A 19,547-nucleotide genomic window follows, 5' to 3' on the forward strand; every position below is an offset into this window, starting at 1 on the left:
TCCTGAGTTTAACGCTCCACTTGACTCCAGCGTGAACTTCAAAACCACAGAAATGCTCCAATCATCATTCTCTCATAATTACGTAGAAGAATTTAAAAGTATTTTTGTTTAACCTTCTTGGAAACATTCATGTCCTCGGGCAGAGCAAACACTCGGTCAAACGCCCCCACACTCACTCACTCATCCGTCACAACAGTCTGGAGATTGTTTTAATACAAAACCCAAGAGAACCAACGTCTCGTCTCATTTCCACAACAATTTCATTAATCAGACGGCTAAATTCTTGTCCTCGTATTTGACAATACACATTTGTGTGTGTGTGAAACTGACAGATGGGAAAAGTGCCCTGAGGAGAGTTACATTAACTGGTGGTTGGAAACACACACAGCAATCAACACATTTAATGACAATCAGAGAAAATTATAAACAAAAATGGGAGCACAAATTTACTCACTCACTCATTAAAATATGGAATTAGATTTGTGTCACTAAGCAAATAAAACAGATTTAATAATTCTAAAAATATTAAACACTAAAATATTGTATTTTAGTGTTTGAAAATACACTTGTTCTTTGCGCTCACTGATTTGTTCCTTGCGCTCCTTCACTTGTTTCTTGCACTCCCTCCCTCATTTGCGCTCCCTCACTCGTTATTTGCGCTCCCTCACTCGTTATTTGCATTCCTTCACTTGTTCTATGCACTCTCTGATATTTTTTTTGCACTCCCTCACTTGTTCTTTGCGCTCTTTGATTTGTTCTTTACGCTCCCTAATTGTTCTTTGCACTCCCTCACTTATTGTTTGCGCTCCCTGATTTTTTCTTTGCGCTCCCTCACTTGTTATTTGCACTTCCTCACTTGTTATTTGCACTTCCTCACTTGTTCTTTGCGCTCCCTCACTTGTTCTTTGCGCTCCCTCACTTGTTCTTTGCGCTCTTTGATTTGTTCTTTGCGCTCCCTCACTTGTTGTTTGCACTTCCTGATTTTTTCTTTGCGCTCCCTCACTCCCTCACTTGTTCTTTGCACTCCCTCCTTTGTTCTTTGCACTACCTCACTTGCTCATTGCCCTCCCTGATTTGTTATTTGCGCTGTGATTCTTTGTTTGTGGGCTTTAGGAAACTGCCTGCTGATTGGCTACTGAGTTTTGGGTTTGAGAAAATCTGCAGCACACAGGATGTATAGATTCACTGCTGCTTCCATCCATGACTTAAACTGTGTCAGTTTTTCGACTTGAGTGTTTGAAATCCTTGGTTTTGCATATACCTCAGTGACAAAAACGTGCTAAATGAGGCCGCAGTAGACCAGCAGCTCTTGTGTCCCCGTGAGCTAAATTTGCTCATTTTCTCAATGGAGTTTGGTGTGAGAGAGTGAGCAGTTTTATACAAAACTTCTGTTTTCCCATCTCTTCTTCTACTGTTTCTGACTGGTTCTTAAATGCAACAGCAAATATTGTTACCTTAAATTTGACACAAACAAAAGGAGAGAGAAACAACAACAACAACAAACAGTACAAAGAGCAAAAATGGTGCAACAAAGAAAAGAAGTCCTAGAGACAAAATAGGTTAATGATGGACCCCTGAGTTCTGACCCTGGACACAACCTGTCATTCACGGGCCGGCCTCCTGATCAGCCTTAAGGCCCGAGTGGCAAGGTCAAAGTTCACACTCACAGGGCCAGAGGGGTCAACAGGGACGGATTCACAAGGCTGGAGGACATGAGGTCGAGATGTGAGCAATGAGTGAGTACCAGATAGATAGATAGATAGATAGATAGATAACCATCGAGCTAGCTAGATAAATAACTAGATTTATAGAAAGATAAATAGCTAGCTAGCAAGATAAATAGCTAGATTGATAGGTGGATAGCTAGCAAGATAAATGAATAGCTAGCTAGATAAATAGCTTGATAGGTATAGATAGATAAATATCTAGCTAGCTAGCTAGATGGATAAATAGCGAGATAGATAGATAGCGAGATAGATAGATAGATAGATAGCTTTATTGGTAGATAGATAAATAGCTAGGTAGCTAGTTAGATAAATAGCTAGATTGAAAGATAGATAAATAGTTATAGATAAATAGCTTGATATATAGATTGCGAGCTAGATAAATAGCTAGATTGATAGATAAATAGCTAGCTAGATAAATAGCCAGACAGCTAGATAAATAGTTAGATACATATTTAAACTTTCTACAAATGCAAATTAATTGATACAATAATTTTATCGCCCAGCCATACAAAGGAAGTAAAAGATAGTAAGCAGGAAAAAAAACAAAAACAAAGAAATGTATAGGATGTAAAAGAGGCAACAAAAATGGGAAAGTGGGAAAAAAGAAAGAAAGGAAGAAAGAACAGTAACTCAAATTAAAAGTGCTTCTTTTCTCGTTCAGCAGGAGGAGAACGAGCCAAACGCAAGTGTGTGCTAATCATCACAACGTATTTAATAAGTTATATCCTCTGTTATAATTAAATGCAAACACAATTAAGGAAAAATCCTGCTTAATTATTGATTTCGCCTTGTCTGCTTGGAGTTTCAGCATTGTTCTGGGGTCAGAATGTAAACAAAAGGGAATGAACACAAAACAGTGAAGTACACACACACACACACACACACAGACTCTACTTTTACCGCAATTATACAGCAATACACCGAGGACTGAGGATCGCCACAGGGGCTCCTTCAGGGCGTGACAGCCTAACAGGGCGAGAGGAAGACAGGGTAACACACACACGCACGCGCTCACAGACACAGACACAGACACGGACACGCGCACACAGACACAGATACACACGTGCGGGGCTCAACAGAATCCGAGCCAACACTGTTTTCCTTTCTTTTTCCTTTCACAACATTCTATTTTCTCCCTCTCTTTTTCACCTGCAGCAGCTTCTCATCCCATCATTTCACACATGGTTAGACAAAAATAATTAATTCACCTCCTCATTACATTTAATTAGGGCCTTGTGTGCAAACAAGGCCCTAATGAACTCCCCTGGTTATGAGGTGCGACAGCGAGTGTGGGCTCACCTTGTTAGTCTGTGTGTGTGTGTGTGTGTGTGTGTGTGTGTGTGTGTGTGTGTGTGTGTGTGTATGAAACCATGTCTGTCTTGTCTGTCTTTTGGCTACGACGTCACACAAAAACCACATGCAAATATGAATCCGTTAGTCTCGACGCGGTGTCTGTGTTTTTGCGACTGAGGACGCGGATCCATGCGAACGAGTGCTGGAGCCAAAACGACAGATGGACAGTGAGGTCAGAACCGGCAGAGAGAGATTTGTAGAACAGATGGACAAAGAGTTCAATGATGGGAAGTGTCAGGGAAACGCGTGTATAAAGTCAAAGTGTCCAAATAAACACAAACAAACACACACACACACAAGTGCAGGGGTCAGGAGGGTGAATGTGCTGTTACATCATTATATTATTGTACGTTTGTGCTTCCTGTCTTCACTTCTACACTATTTATCTGTGATTTTATCATTTATTCTAATGTTCCCCACTTTAATTCTTCAAATTTACTTTCTTAAAGGGGGATACCTGTATTTTACAACTCCGGGTGCATAAGTTTATATATATATATATATATATATATATATATATATATGACCTGATTGAAGTTTTAAACATTTATCCATGCTTAGATGGAACTGTTGTAACTGTTGGATAAAAGCAATATCTCATATTGCATAAGTAACAAAAATAAAGTGTCTCTTTATTAGTGCTAGGCACGTTAACGGATGACACGTTTCCATGGCGAATGACCGGAAAAAAGGCGTGCGTGACGTCATGTTTACGTGACTCCCGATTGTTAAAATTAGTCTCTAAAGTAACGCTAGGGCTGAACGATTATGGAAAATAATCTAATTGCGATTTTTCGTGCCAATATTGCGATTGCGATGCGATTATTTTTTAAAGGTCTTAATCTTCTGTATTATTAAACAAAGACAAGCAATACATCATAAGTATGGCCAATACTATATTACATTAAAAATAAACTGTTCTTTCCTGGAAGACAGACCTCTGTTATGATGACATGAGGTGATGCATGAATAGATGGTTTTAATTTAACTACTTCAATCACAATAGCATATTTGGAACTTACAAACATCTGAACATAAAGTGCTGAGAAGGAACCTTGGTGTTAAAATGAAAGTCAGTCACAAGTCACACAAAGTGCAGATTGCATATATATGTATATATATATATATATACATATATATATGTATATATATATATATATATATATATATATATATATATATATATATATAAATATATATATGTATATATATATATATATATATATATATATATATATATGCACACATATTTATAAAAATATGTGGCTTTACCACACTCAGTTTTTTTACATCTGTGAACTGCTAGACAGTCATTAAATATAATAATACTACTAATAATAAATAAATAAAATATACACAACCCGTTTTGAAGTGCGTTCATATGGCGTAACTAGGGATGGGAATTTCAGACTTTTTTTTTTTTTTTTTTTAACAGCAGCAGCAACCGCAGCAATGCGGGGGTGGAAACTAACTATTCTACCGTGTACCACGTCGTTTTAGGCTCAAAACGGTCCATTATTGAACATCAAAACAGCGATAATAAAAATGAGGGTCAAAAAAAAAAGCGGAGCAGAGAGAAACTCTCCGCTGGCACAGGTGTGTCTCACAGGTGTGTCTCCAGACGACTCAGGTTTTTGAACCTGCGCTTGTTGTGCACCAGAGTGCAGGATCTTGACTGGGTGAGATGCCGTCTTCAATCGTGTAGACGGCTTATTATTGTGTCCACCCCCGTTCTTAACATTAGCGCAAGCTCGTTCGCACTACACACGCGCACACACACACACGCTTGGACACGCACAGTCACTGAACAGCTGTTCGGACAGCGGCCGAAGCTCCATAGTCACCTTACCGACCCGCCCTCACCTATTCCATTCACAAAAACGGGCCGTGACTCGTCCTCCGCAACGCGCGCATGTGAGAGCGCAGGGAGCCTGCATGTGACCAGAGTGCAGCGTCTGTGGTTAGACGATCTCGTTCATTATATTTATATCACATGTTTTACACGCGCATGTCACGTGAACAGCGTATAATCGCAGCCTTTGCGGTTAGAAAATTGCACTTGATCCTATCGCGATATTATCCCAAATGCGATATATCGTTCAGCCCTAAGTAACGCTAAACTTTAAAAACAGAGGCACACATACGCAGTACACAGGTACGCTAGTTATTTGTAGCGCTGCTCTTTTCCTTTAATATACAGACCGCTCCAGGTTGACTGTAGGCACGCTAACAGCGCTGAAGGAGCGAATGCAGCTAACCGGTAAGCGGTGCCTGGACGGCAGTGTCGCGGCACGTAAACTTGATGTTGCGTGTCTTTTCCCGGTCAGTCTTCATGAAAACGCGTCATGTGTTATTGTGCGTTAACGTTGACGCCATTAACGTGCCCAACACTACTCTTAATAGATTCTGGGACATTTTATATCGATTCTGAATCGTAATAAATATGATTTTTTGGCACACACCTAGATATAACTCACGAATGGCAGGAATGGCACTTTCCCTGTAAGTCTTTGTAAGTGCTATTCACATGGAGCAAAGAAACCAGACAATAATCGGTTGTTGAACTTGTTTTTATCATCAAAATAACTGGTGATTCATTTAGTTATCGAATAATCACCGCAGGGCCTTTCATCTGGAATAAAATAAACCCCAGACCAAAGTGACTGATGGAGCTTGAGCAGCAGGCAAACAGGAAGAAATCAGCATTGAATCATTGGGAACTTGCTGAGGAGAACAGGACAAAGAAGAAGAAGGTATGGACAAAATGAGGAGGGAGGAAAGAAATAAGAGCAAAGTAATAAAAGGGAATATGTGGAGGGGACAAGAGAAGGACAACAAAAAAAGAAAAACAAGAGGAATACAACAGGGAAATGACCCATATTTAAGAGGACAGAAGGGCAAACCTGTCAACCTGACTCAGCATGAACATGAAGTCACTTCAGATCTGCTGACAAAGCCTGCAGAGGATCCCTGCGAATGCCCCCCCCCCACCCCACTACAATATCAGTGACATCAGGAGTGTTCTTACTGGGACACTGACTGCAACCACGAAAAACAACGGTCCAAACATACTCTCCAAAGTGCATAGAGAACATTTTCCCGAGGAGTTAATGGCCTCAAATAGAGCTGAAACAATTACTAAATTAATCGTCAACTGTTTTGATCATAGATTCTTAAATGAGAATATTTTCTTTGTTTCTTTGCTCCAGATAACAAAGAATGATCTAAAGAATTTAAATCCCTCACACTACACTCTTAGAAATAAAAGTGCTCAGTAGAACCATATAAGGCTCTTCGGCTTGTCCTCATAGGAGAACCATTTTTGGCTCCAGGTAGAACCTTTTTATAAAGGTCCACTCACCCCTTCTAGAAGGACCCTTTTGGAACCCTTATTTCTAAGAGTGTACAGGGATAATTTGGCCTAAAATCAGAAGACAACCACGATTGTCTGGCCCATGATCCTCTGGTGTGGGGCGGAGCTTAACAGGACTCAGTTTAAATGTTGTTGCTGTCTTCATACAATATTTAGGGATCGTTTTTGGTACAAAGTGGATCACAAGCTCCCTTTAAATGCAGAATTTAGGAGCTACATGTGGTACTTTAATGTAGAAATGGACCGACATGATGTAAAACGAGTGCACAACCTGTTCAATATGTGCTTCTTATTCTTTTTGGTGATATTTCTGCTGCACTTTCTATCGATTTCTGCAGCATCTGCCTCATCCAGGCGGCGTCAAACTCAGCAGGGCACACACACCGGCGCCCTCAGTAAGTCATTGTTCAGGCGAAACCGCCGTCGGACAGTTTTGTGTGCAGCTCCTCCAGTAAAGAGAAAAAATACAGTTTACAGCGACAGTGAACGGCGTTCGTTCGTTCAAACACACAACACTCACACAGATCTGCGACATCGCCGCGGCGACGGCCGAAGCGTTAAGTGTCAGACAGAGTGAGAGAATACAGGGAGGATCGGGGTCGACTCGCAGAGAGAGAGCGAGAGGCGGCAAATGAATCAGCTCATTTCCCCGGCTGCCTCGGGGGCGAGACAGTCTGACAGGCCAGCAAATAAGGATGACTCATCCTGACACACACACACACACACACACAGGTGCGCACGCACATACACACATCACTGGTTGATGGATTATCCCACCATAAAACACACTTTTGTGGCTTTCAGTTGCCCTGAAAGAGAACTTCTCATGCTCTCTCAGATTCTTCTGCCCTGTTTGCAAATAGTCATTTAACAACTCAAGTCTTTCATGCCTGCTCTAATTGTCTCTCTCTCTCCACACACACACACATTGTCAGAAGTTATTTATGAAGGCCTTTTAAAAAGACTATTTTTTTGTTTTAAAGAACTGTTTTCGTCTGAAATACAAGAAGAGAAAACTTCAAAACTACCACGGTCCCCAAGTTTAAGCTACAGAGGAGCCAAGACAACCCTAACCCTGAATATTTCAACTGCATCCTCGGCGACTCACCTTCATTGTGACTTAGGCTGCAATTAATTACTATTTTCATCATAATTTGTATAACTTGAGTCGTCAATTAGCTGAAATACCAACAACAACAAAAAACTAGTTCTGTGCAATAGGTTAACGTGCATTAACGCACTATGTTTAATTATGACACGATTCCATGATGACTGACCGGAAAAAGACGCGCATGACGTCATGTTTACGAGCCACGACACCGGAGTCCAGGCATCGTTTACCAATTAGCTGCATTAGCTCCTTTTAGCGCCGTTAGCACGCCTACAGTGGAATTGGAGCGGTCCGTTTAATAAACGAAAAGAGCAGCGCTACAAATAACCAGCGTACCTGTTTACTGCGTATGTGTGCCTCTGTTTTTAAAGTTTAGCGTTACTTTAGAGACTCATTTTGACAAATCGGGAGTCACGTAAACAAGACGTCACGCGCGTCCTTTTCCGGTCACTCATCATGGAAACGAGTCGTGCATTAACGTTGACGCCGTTAAACGTTTGACAGCACTAAAAAAACGGTAAAAAGAGAAAAGGTCAAAATGCCACGGTCCCCAACTTTAAGTATAGAGGACCAAAGACCTAACCCTAACCCTGGATATTTCAATTGAAGACGCTAAAAAATCAAATAAAGTGTTAAAAATATAACCCTAACCCTGAATATTTCAATTTAAGACACTGAAAAATCAAATAAAGTGTTGAAAATAAAACCCTAACCATGAATATTTCAATTTAAGACACGAAAAAAATTAATAAAATGTTGAATATAAAAACCTAACCCTGAACATTTCAATTTAAGACGCTGAAAAATCAAATCAAGTCTTGAAAATAAAACCCTAACCCTGAATATTTAAATTTAAGACTCTGAAAAATCAAATAAAGTGTTGAAATAAAACCCTAACCCTGAATATTTCAATTGCATCCTTGGTGACTCACCTTCATTGTAACAAAATACCAAGGTCCCCAACTTTAGTATAAAGGACCAAAGACAACCCTAACCCTGAATATTTCAATCTAACAAGCTGAACAATCTAATAAAGTTCATTTTAATTTATTCATAATAATCAATGTAATTGATTGATTTTGCAGACCAGAAACCTAACCTTCACCCTAAAGTTCACCACTGACCCCAAAATCTGCACACGACGCCACCAAGTGGCTGGAATTCAGCCTGAAAAATCACATACAAACACACACACACACACACACACACACACACACCTTAGCCCCTGAAATGAAGTTTTGCCTCATTAGAACCAGGTTTTGGTCTCCATGAGGACTACTGGTCTTTTCAAGGTCAGTGTTTTGCCAGAAAATAGGTCCTTAAGAGGCCACATGAATGATCACACACACGATCACACGCACGCGCACACACTTACTCCTCTTTTCCCAGCTGCACTGACAAACTGCCCTGCAGCCTCCAACCTCTGACTCATCCCTGTAGCCTTTTTTTCTTTTTTGGAACCAGGACGCACAAAAAGACACGAGCATATGTGCACACTCACAATCATGTAAACACACACACACGTGCACATGCACACACACGCACACACCTCAGGTTTGCATTCCAATCTGTCTGTCTTTTGTGAAGCTGAGACTCCAGATCTCGCGGAGGTGATATCTGAACAACCTTCAAAAGATAAAAAAGCTCTTTTGATGTGTCCAGTTGTCGCGGATTGGCACGTACACACACGCACATGCGCACACACACACGCACATGCGCACACACACACGCACATGCGCACACACACACACACACACACACGCTGTCAGCTGACGCAGTAAAGCTACTTTCTCTCAGGGTCATCAGAGCCAGAGTGAAATCAAACCACTCTGTTCCATCAGTGAGACGCCTTCAGCAGAACAAAAAAAAAACCTCCAAAACTTCATACTTCTTTCAGTGAACACATGAATACATTCACCACTTTATCTTGCCGATAAACAACATTTTCCAAGTGGAAACACAAGTTTTAGAGCTTTAAGGACAATTTTGACCAAAGAATGAACACCGATAAAACACACCATGAGCAATTTGTACCATCTGAGGTGACAACTGCAGAAACCAAGGGAAAATCGCTATCCCATTGTCAACCACCAGGGGGCAGGAGATCAACTGTCAATGCATCAATAAGCAGATTTCAAATGATTGAATGTAACAGCTCTTTTTTTTTTACAATACAGTTCAAGCACAACTCGCCTTAGTTTGTTATAGTTTTCCATGACTGTAGCTCCTCCTCCATGTGGGCAGAGTTGTCATAGTAACGGCTACGTGAAACTGCCGTGACGTGAAGTTTTAATACGCAACACAAACAAGCAACTGAATCGTTAGAATGAGTCGATTTAAAAAGATTTGTTCACAGAATGGTTCAGTACTTCCTGTGCGTTTAGCAGCTGAAGAAGTACGGCACGGGACTAGCCTAGCTAGCTAGCACCAGAGCTAGGGCTCATTTTTACATCGTACCTTCACCCACTTTACAGAACCTCCACGGCCCATAGCCTTTAAGAAAATCTGTGTTTTTTTGTTGCTAACATGGACATGTGAGTCTCTGATCCACTTGCTGCCTCCTTCACTAAGTTCACAGAAGTGTTATTTCAGGACTTCAATCTCACCAAGCGATCATTGTAATCCGAGCACAAAGAGAACTTTAACATCTTGTAACCTGGAGGAAATGTGGGGCAGAAGGTGAACAGGGGCCCATTGTTTGCCTCCTTTGTCGCGAGGTTCTCAGGAACAAGACGGAGATGTCCTCCCTGAGGTCCAACCACCGTATAAGTACATGTAGATGTTAAGAGCAGACAACAAGAAACTGGTGTGTGTGTGTGTGTGTGTGTGTAACAGGATCTGCATGGGTGCCACTGAAGGTTAAGTGACGGAGGCTGAATGACTCGGGGTTTGCTGAGTCGTCCCCAGTGTCCCCTCGTCTGCATTATCAGCTTCTAAGAACTGCTTTGAGAGCTTGTGTGTCTGTCAGTGATTTTATGGTAGACCAAAATCTGGTCCTAATGAGACAGAACATAATTTCTGAAGATCTGGTTAAGGCTTGGGCTAAGATTTGAATTATGGTTAAGGGTTAAAGTTAGGGTTACATTTAGGAAATAATGCTTTGTTTAGGCCAGTGATTCCCAAAGATTGGGTCAGGACCCACAGATGGGTCACTGGAGTCCCCAAACGGACATTTTGGGGACTCATGGAGACCAAAACCTGGTCCTAATGAGGAAGAACCTCAGTTCTGAAGATCTGGTTAAGGCTTGGACTAACATTTGAATTATGGTTAAGGGTTACATTTATGGAATAATGCTTTGTTTAGGCCAGTGATTCCCAAAGACTCGGTTGGGACCCACAAATGGGTTGCTGGAGATACCCAAACAAATATTTTGGGGACTCATGGAGACCAAAACCTGGTCCTAATGAGACAAAACCTCATATCCGAGGAACTGGTCATGTTTAGGGCTAAGATTTGAACAGTGGTTAGGTTAAGGTTAGTGTTAGCTATTAACTGTTTATGGGTTAACATTGGGGATAAGGGATTTGTTTAGGTCAGTGATTCCCAAAGACTGGGTCTGTATCCACAGATGGGTTGTGGGAGATTCTTTAAGGGGCCCCCAAACAAATTTGCAGAATTTTGCCAACCATTTTTGTTCAACATTTATGTGTACGTTTTAAAATAGCATGTAAAATAATAATGAATTTATGACTTGACCAACTGTAAAGACAATATGATGGCAAAAATGGTGGCCATGTCAGTACAGGTCGTCCTCATGGAGACCAAAACCTGGTCCTAATGACAAAGAATCTCATTTCTGAGGAACTGGTTAAGTTATAGTAAGATTTCCATTGTGGTGTGTGTGTGTATGTTGTACCTGTTTTGGGTCCATGGTGGTTCTCGTCCAGCACCAGACTGTTCATACATTTGAGCTCCCAGTCTTGGACTTCAGTCTCCCACAGAGCAGGAACCAAAACATTGTACTGGGCTCTGTAGCGAACAAATAATTAAAACAAATTCATCATTTTGAGGTTTGGTAAACACTAAAACCCACATGTTTTCCTCCATTTTAAAAAGGTACTTTGTGTATAATTTAGCAACTAAACAGTGGCTCCCACACACACAGAACTGCCGGTCTTTACTACCTCTGTGACTCATTTACGTCTTTGCCTCAGCGCCTCCTTTTGTCTCCCTTTCACAGTCCATATCTGCAGCCCACAGTGCCGTGTCTCTGTTTCCCACTCCCACTCACTCACCATACATACACCAGGTTTTCTTGTTGCCCTCCACCAGCTGTATCTATTTCTCTTTTGTTTACTCTCGTCTTTTTCCCAACAGTCAATTCCCATAAACCTTCCTCTACACCCCAATCCCCCACCCCCCACACCATTCATTGATTCATTTATCCTCATTGACGCTGTCAATCAGACACAGAGGGTGACGCCGCATCATTCGTTTACTTCACGCCGACGTCAACAAAGTATCTGCTACTTTAACATTCAAACAAACTCCATTCTAGAACGTGACATTTCAACAAACCCAGGTTACTTGTGGAAGTTTAGTGAAATCAGGATTGAATTGTGAGATTCTAAAAGATTTAAGGTTAACTGCGTTAACCCGATATGTTAAAATGAGTCACCAAAACAACGCTAAACTTTAAAAACAGAGGCACACATACGCAGTACACAGGTACGCTGGTTATTTGTAGCACTGTTCTTTTCGTTTCATAAACAGACCGCTCCAGTTCGACTGTCATTTTTTAAGGTGTCCTTTTAACATATTACGAAGGTCATGTTTAAAGTCACATTCAAGCCATGTTTCAACTGAGTGGAATCGTACCAAAATAACCAGCTCCAACGATTCTATTATCTGGCAAACCTTCCCCTTGGGGTACCAGAGTAAAAATGGTACAGTACGGTAAAGACAGTCATACAAAGCTTGACGTCTTGTCAAGACAAAAAACGGCCACAAACCAATTGGTAAATAAGGAGGTGCTGGACGGCCTCACCAGTCAGATGTCACGCTACGGCGGTTGCCTACCAAATAAAGGAACTAATTGGGCCTATTTTCATTGGTGGTCCATTTCCTGGGAGTCCACATCGAAGAGAAACATGACCTTGGACAGGAACACCCTGCAGTTGGTCAGAAAAGCCTCCAACAAAGACTCCACTTCCTGAGAATCCATCAGAAGGAACAACATCAACCAGAGACTGCTTGTGTCCTTCTATCATGCCACCATGGAGAGCATCCTCGCCTAGGAGCTCCAGAGGGTCACCAAAATGGCTGAGAAGGTCATCGGGTGCCCCCTTACCCGCCAACACCATCATAAAGGACTCACTCCACCCGCAAGGTTTTCTGAACTTTCTGACGGTACCGTTCTCAGTCGAAACATGACTCTGAACCGTACCGTGCCAAACCGACCATGATGGAAACGCAGCCTCCATTTGATCTTTTTCGAAAAGCTCCAACCCTAAAACACATACTGTTGTTATTTTCCTAGTGAATACGGTCGTCATCATCTCTGAATCAGCGTTCTTAGAGTGAAAGCTGCCCACGTGAATGGTGATGTATAGCATTTTTGTTGCGACCTGCAACTGAGGCGACAGCTGACTGACAGCTTGGTGTCGAGCAATCATTCATCAGAATGGCCTGCACGACAATTCTCATTTATACCATTCACACCAAAACAGAAGAAGTATTCCTTAAAGAAAATTAAGGGAGGTTGAAGATCTTTCTCTCTCAGCCTCCATTCACCCTCCCCCCTCTCTCTCTTCACCAGGATCTTCCCAGTGTAAGCAGATCCTGCCCTGGGAGACAGTCAGACCACTTAGTGTTGACTTCTGACCAGGCTTTCATATCGACGCCAAGCGGGGCAACAACAAGGACCCCTCTCAATGTGACGTGATGGCATGCGGCCCTGCTGAACAGCAGAGAGAACAGAATGGGACTGTCAGCGTTGACCTTGAAGCATACGCATAAGTATGCAAACAAAGGAGAAGGAGGTTAACACGCAGATTCTAAATGTGCCGTGTCTTTTCCTTCCTGCGTTAATCTGTGGATTTACTGTATGCTGGAACCTGTCCGTGTTCTTAAAAAGGGATAAATCCCGGTATCCACACACACACACAGCCAGTGCCAACTGTTCTCCCACAACAAAGTTTCTCCATAGAGAAAATCAGTGCTTTTATCCCGGGGGGGAGCAGTAACTGCTGTTCTTTGCCTGCCTTGTTTGGTTGAGTTTGTGTCACTGAGGTGAATTCAAACAAAAGGATTTCAAAGTCCTGAAATAACACATTTGTACTTATTCATGGAGGCAGCAGTGGATCAACAAATCCTGTGTGCTGTGAGGTAAAATCTGCCGTTTTCGAAATGGACGACAGCAAATATTCTTAAAGCGGACCTAGAACAGAAGTTCCAATTAACGCTGTTTTTTGGTGCGTATCTGCGTCTGCGGATCCTCGTGGTCCGGGCACTAGTCCGGGCACATCCTGTTGCGTACATTGAACCACAAAAGAAACTAAGATAATACACTGGTTTTCATAATTTTTATATCTCTATTAACAAAGAAAATACTTAATTTGTAGCTTACTCGTTTCGCTGCTTTCGGCGCCATCTTTGTTATAGTAAAACACGCAATGCATTCTGGGTAGCCCTTGTTTCCAAGGGTGGTCTCGGAAAATCTCAATATTGAGGGCGATACAGCCCTTAAACTTGCCCCTCAACTTAATTTTTCTGAGAATCGGGACAGCACTTGCACTAGAGGGAGCGCATTTTTGAGATTGAGGGTTAAGCAAGGAATTGGAATTCACCCTAATTCTTTACACATTGGACCTTTAAAGAGGAACTGAGGTGGATTTGTACCTTTATTTAACATCTTTGGAGTCACAGTGGAGACAGCTACTGCCCCCTACTGTCTTTTAGAAGTAAAGCAGCGTCAGTGGTGAGTTTTTACGACATTGAGAATAAAGTTGTAGACTATCGGGGGAACTCCTTGGGGGAAAAAGGTGAAAAATTGACCAGACTTTCAAAGTTCTGCTTGTTTTCCTACTTTAAAAAACCCTGAACTATCTCTTTAAGTTCCTATATTCATCCATCTTCTACCACTTTAATGGGAACGGTTTGGTTTTGGTACAATACCGTACATATATTTTGAGCATTTCCATTAGGAATCATACCAAAATAACCAGCACCAACAATTCAATCATTTGGCAAACCTTCCCCTTGAGGTACCAGTATCCCTTGTATCCCTTTAAATTCCTCCATCCCTCCATCTTCTACCATTTTATCCGCCACATGAGGGTCGCGGGGGGGACTCAAGCCGACATAGGGCGATCCCCGGGGTCAAACCCCCTTTAAATTCCTGTGGACGTTAATTTAAATTATTGCCGACTCGCTGTTAACAACATTAAAAAGGTCAGCTCAACAGTTGCCTCGCTGTTCCACACATTAATACCCTTCATAAACTACTTGCGCTGCAATTTGCTTGTGCGTAATTCGCAGATTTATCACTGCCCGGTGACGCAGCTACTGTGTTTATGCAAACCACTTAATTTTATCCACAACGACCTCCATAGATCTCTGTCCAAACACACACATTTCATTTAAGTAGCCAGACAGAAGCTTATCTATTAAAACAAATACGACAAACTGGATTTTAAAAATCACTTTACACACAAACACACACAAACCCAGTGACCCCCCGCTGGGTTGCCATAACTACAGCTCCATGTCAACAAAACATGTGACGTTTATATTGAACATAGAGAAAGAGAGAGAGAGTGAAAGCAGCGTGGGCCGCCATTGAGGAAACTAATTTAGCATAAAGGATGTTTGATTCCAAAACATGTTAGAAAATCGGTCGCGGCCGAACAATCGTACTTTACATTTTCCTGGAACGCTCGGTGTCAAAACATGTCCAGTCCTGATGAGGCGATTGATATTCATGAGCTGCCTGTGGTTTCATTCAAGGCCTGAAAACTCTGGGAACTGTGGCAGCGGGAGCGATCGGGGAGGAGAGGGGTGGGGAGGTCTGGAGCCAGAGTGCAGCTCAGGCCACATTTTTCTGTCCTCAACCCCTCACATATCCTCTGTCATTATAGGTCGGCTTGTTAAGATAAGTTTTACAACCAGGAAATGCAACGAGGAGAAGCTTAGGTGTTGATTTCAGGTTTTAAATAACTAATGTCAACTTCCAACGACCTTAAGTGTGTTTACATCAGCTTATTAACAAATAATCTACATGGATATGGAAAATAGTCCTTAAATATTGCATGAAAATGGGGCTTCCTGAATGAATAGTCCACTAATTTGTGATTAATACAAGTTATTTTCATTTATAAGCTGCTTAAAAGTGACATTTCCTGGTTTCTTTGCTTCATAAAACAAAGATATCATTGAAACGGAATAATTTTGAGTACTGCCGAGCACGTTAATGTGTCACCAGCGGTTAACGGCGTTAGCAGCGCCAACGTTAGCGCCATCACCGCATGATGTGTTTCCGTGACGACTGACCGGAAAAAGGCGTGCGTGACGTCATGTTTACGTGACTCCCGATTGTTAAAATGAGTTTCTAAAATAACGCTAAACTTTAAAAACAGATGCACATATACGCAGTACACAGGTACGTTGGTTATTTGTAGCGCTGATCTTTTCGTTTAATAAACAGACTGCTCCAGTTTGACTGTAGGCCCGCTAACGGCGCTAAAGGAGCTAACAGGTAAATGGAGCCTGAACTCCGGTGCCGCGGCACGTAAACATGGCGTCACATGCGTCTTTTTCGGTCAGTCGTCATGGAAACATGCGTTAAGGTGCCCAGCACTATTGTTTTTACTCTCCGGGGTTCAGGCACCGTTAACCAGTTAGCTCAGTAAGCGCGCCTACAGTCGAACTGGAGCAGTCTGTTTATTAAACGAAAAGAGCAGCGCTACAAATAACCAGCGTACCTGTGTACTGCGTATGTTTGCCTCTGTCTTTAAAGTTTAGCGTTATTTTAGAGACTCATTTTAACAATCGGGAGTCACGTAAACATGGTGTCACGCGCCTTTTCCGGTCAGTCGTCATGGAAATGTGTTGTGCGTTAACGTAGATTCCACATTTTGAAGTTTGAAAAACAAATGATGTGATGTGATTTTATGGAACACGCTACAACTCCACAAATCAAAATGTATAATTATCGGATGAATATATTATTAAAATAAGCACGTAAAAAATTTGAGGTGTTAACGTTGTGTCAGAAGTGAATATTACAACCATTTTTTTTGCCAAATGGAGCAAAGAAACCAGAAAATAATCACATTTAAGAAGCTGAGAAATCTGAAAACTTGTATTAATTGTTTAAAAAAAAAAACAATGAAACCGATTAATCGATTAAAATATCAAAATAGTTGATGATTAACGTCTACTCACACGTCCACAGGAAGTCTCAACAGTAGTGGCAGCACCGCTCCCTCATCACTCAGCTCCATCAGTCGAGGCTCCAGGAGATCGATGATGGTCAGAGCGGAGCAGTACACAGCCGACAGACCTGAGGACGCACATTTACAAACCTCAGTACATTAAAAAGAATGGAAAAAAAACATTATGGCCTGAACCGATCAATAAAATATGAGGAGGAAATGAGAAAAGAGTTAAAGAAACTAATGAGGAAACACCGGAGAGGCAGAGTTACACATTACAAAAGAACATATACAGAATAATAATGGGTTTATAAAAGAACGCATAAAAGAAAAACAATATTAAAGTAAATAAAAAAGTGAATTAAATAGCAATATAAGCCCCCAGTAGTAAAACACACAAAAATAAAGAAATAGAAATTCAATTAAAAGTCACACTTAAAACTGTAGGATGTGTGTGTGTGTGTATATGTGTGTGTGTGTGCGCACCACGCAGAATGATGAGGTCCCACACAGCGAGGACAGAGTCCCAGCAGGGCAGTGAAGTGAACAGGGCGAGGAACCACGGCATCACAAAGTGGACTGACGAGACGCCCACCGACTCCTGCAGGGAGGAGGTGAGGGAAAACAGTGATGATGATGATGATGATGGGGTTTTTAGTTCTGACGTGAAAGAAACAAACAAAAACATTCAGGTCTGGTTCTTGTCTCTCTGCCAAGTGCTGTCAAATGTGTTTACGCTCCACTTATATGAAAGTGCAAGAGCGGAAAACTGCCAATCATGAGGAACAAAGGATCCGTTTTTTCCAGTCTGAACGACAGCTGACGCCTCTTAAAGAAAAAAAAAGGGTATTATACTTTAAATCATCACGTCACACATCCGCCATATTTCAAACTCCGCTCTGACTGTCTTGAAATTTACCATCGTATTAGTCGGCATAGCCCTGAACAAGGATCCGTTGAAAATATTTGCAAACCTCTTAAGGAATGATTTTTATGAATTTTTGAAATTCAGGACATGATCCATTTACCCTGATGCACTTTGACAGTGAGCTGACTTTCTTCAAAAAAACAAAAAGTATCTCCGAATGACTTGAAATTTAGCATCATAATAATCGGCATCGCCCTGAACAAGGATCCATTAAAAAATATTTGCAAACCTCTTAAGGAATAATTTTAATTAATTTTTGAAATTCAGGAAATGATCCATTTGCCCTGATGCACTTTGACAGGGAGCTGACTTTATCTCAAAAACAAAAAGTATCTCGGAATGACTTGAAATTTACCATCATAATAGTCGGCTATTGGAGTTGTTGATCAGGCGCTGCCTCCATGGCCGAGTTCAAATGTGTTATTTTGACACTTCTGACGTTTGAAAGCTTTAGTTCGGATTAACCTCAGTGACACAGACTTGTCAGACGTACAGTACAGTAAACCGACACCATCTGTTTCACAAGCTAAAAACACAGATTTTCTCTATGGACTTTGGTGCAGGAGACAAAGAGAATGAGAATACAAAATCTCATTGCGAAGTTTTGAGACTTGCGACCTTGTCCGGGTTACTACTTTGTCCAGGCTACTATTGGACGATAGCAGCTGTCAATCACACTGATGTCCGCTGCCGTATTATTTACTTCTAATTTCTTCAACCAGAGGACCTTCCAGCTTACCTCTTGGCCACGGGTGGCCCCAAAACAAACGGGAACATCATGTTAACAGACGTCATAAAATCAAGCGAGAAGCAGAAGCTCAGTTTCCCACAGACTTCCATTGTCTGGCTCTTCAGTGACTTCCTGATTGACTTCATCGAGGAAACCGGAAGAAGCCAAAAATGATATTTTCCTTCCTGTCCAGTGTTAGGAGGAGAAGCTCAACTTTTTAAGTTTGGAATTTCTCCGACCGCATCTTTGTGATCAGACCTGTCGGCTGACACTTCCTCCAGTGAAAACCTGTGTTTACAGTTTGCTCTGCTTGCTGCTCTCTCCTGTACCGAACAGCTCGGTTACAAAAGCAAACGCTGACCTCTGATCTCTCTGTGCGAGAGAGGAGGGGAAAACTATTGTGCAGTTTTTCCTCCCAGATCTGCAGAGTCAACATAAAGACACTGAAGCACAGCATTAAGCAACACAGGCCCACATTTCAAACAGCGTGGTCTTTAGCTCATGATTGATGGAATCCCCTTATTATTTTCTTTTTCCCGTATGTTATTTTGCTTTTATAGACGTCACATTTGTTTTTCCTCGACATCGCTGATCGTAAAAATCTGTCGCGTGTCTGCAGTGAGACTCTGTTAAAAAAACAGCAGGGACACAGAGAAAGAGAGAAAATTACCCAGCTGTACGCAGACAGAACAACCACTGATATGACACACTGCTACCATGACCAGCAAGAAGAGGCCCCCGACTGATGACAGATACATCACAGTGGCTCCACCTCCATTGAACACCAATCATCACTTGGTCATAATATATGGACTCAACAACACAAAGGCACGCTCAGCTGTGTGAATACATACGTACATTTTTCATTTTTAGCATTTTTCCTTGAGAGAAAAATCTAATGAACATCAGAGTTTTGCCAGACCGTGTCTCTGTCGCTGAAATCATCAGGT

At 41.7% G+C, this 19,547-nt stretch overlaps 1 protein-coding gene across 1 annotated transcript in view; it reads right to left on the minus strand.

The window, feature by feature from the left end:
• LOC310931126 (TBC1 domain family member 12) overlaps positions 1 to 19,547 on the minus strand; it is a gene marked incomplete at both ends in the record, with an annotated part of 47,673 nt that overhangs the window by 23,320 nt on the left and 4,806 nt on the right. Inside the window, 3 exons of the mRNA XM_083894236.1 lie at positions 11,422 to 11,534; positions 16,950 to 17,067; positions 17,426 to 17,540. Coding sequence (XP_083750362.1) covers positions 11,422 to 11,534; positions 16,950 to 17,067; positions 17,426 to 17,540 — 346 coding nt within the window. The remainder of the gene's footprint in view (positions 1 to 11,421; positions 11,535 to 16,949; positions 17,068 to 17,425; positions 17,541 to 19,547) is intronic.

This window comes from Microchirus variegatus, assembly GCF_963457635.1.
Source record: "Microchirus variegatus genome assembly, chromosome: 8".
Classification (NCBI taxonomy): Eukaryota; Metazoa; Chordata; class Actinopteri; order Pleuronectiformes; family Soleidae; genus Microchirus; species Microchirus variegatus.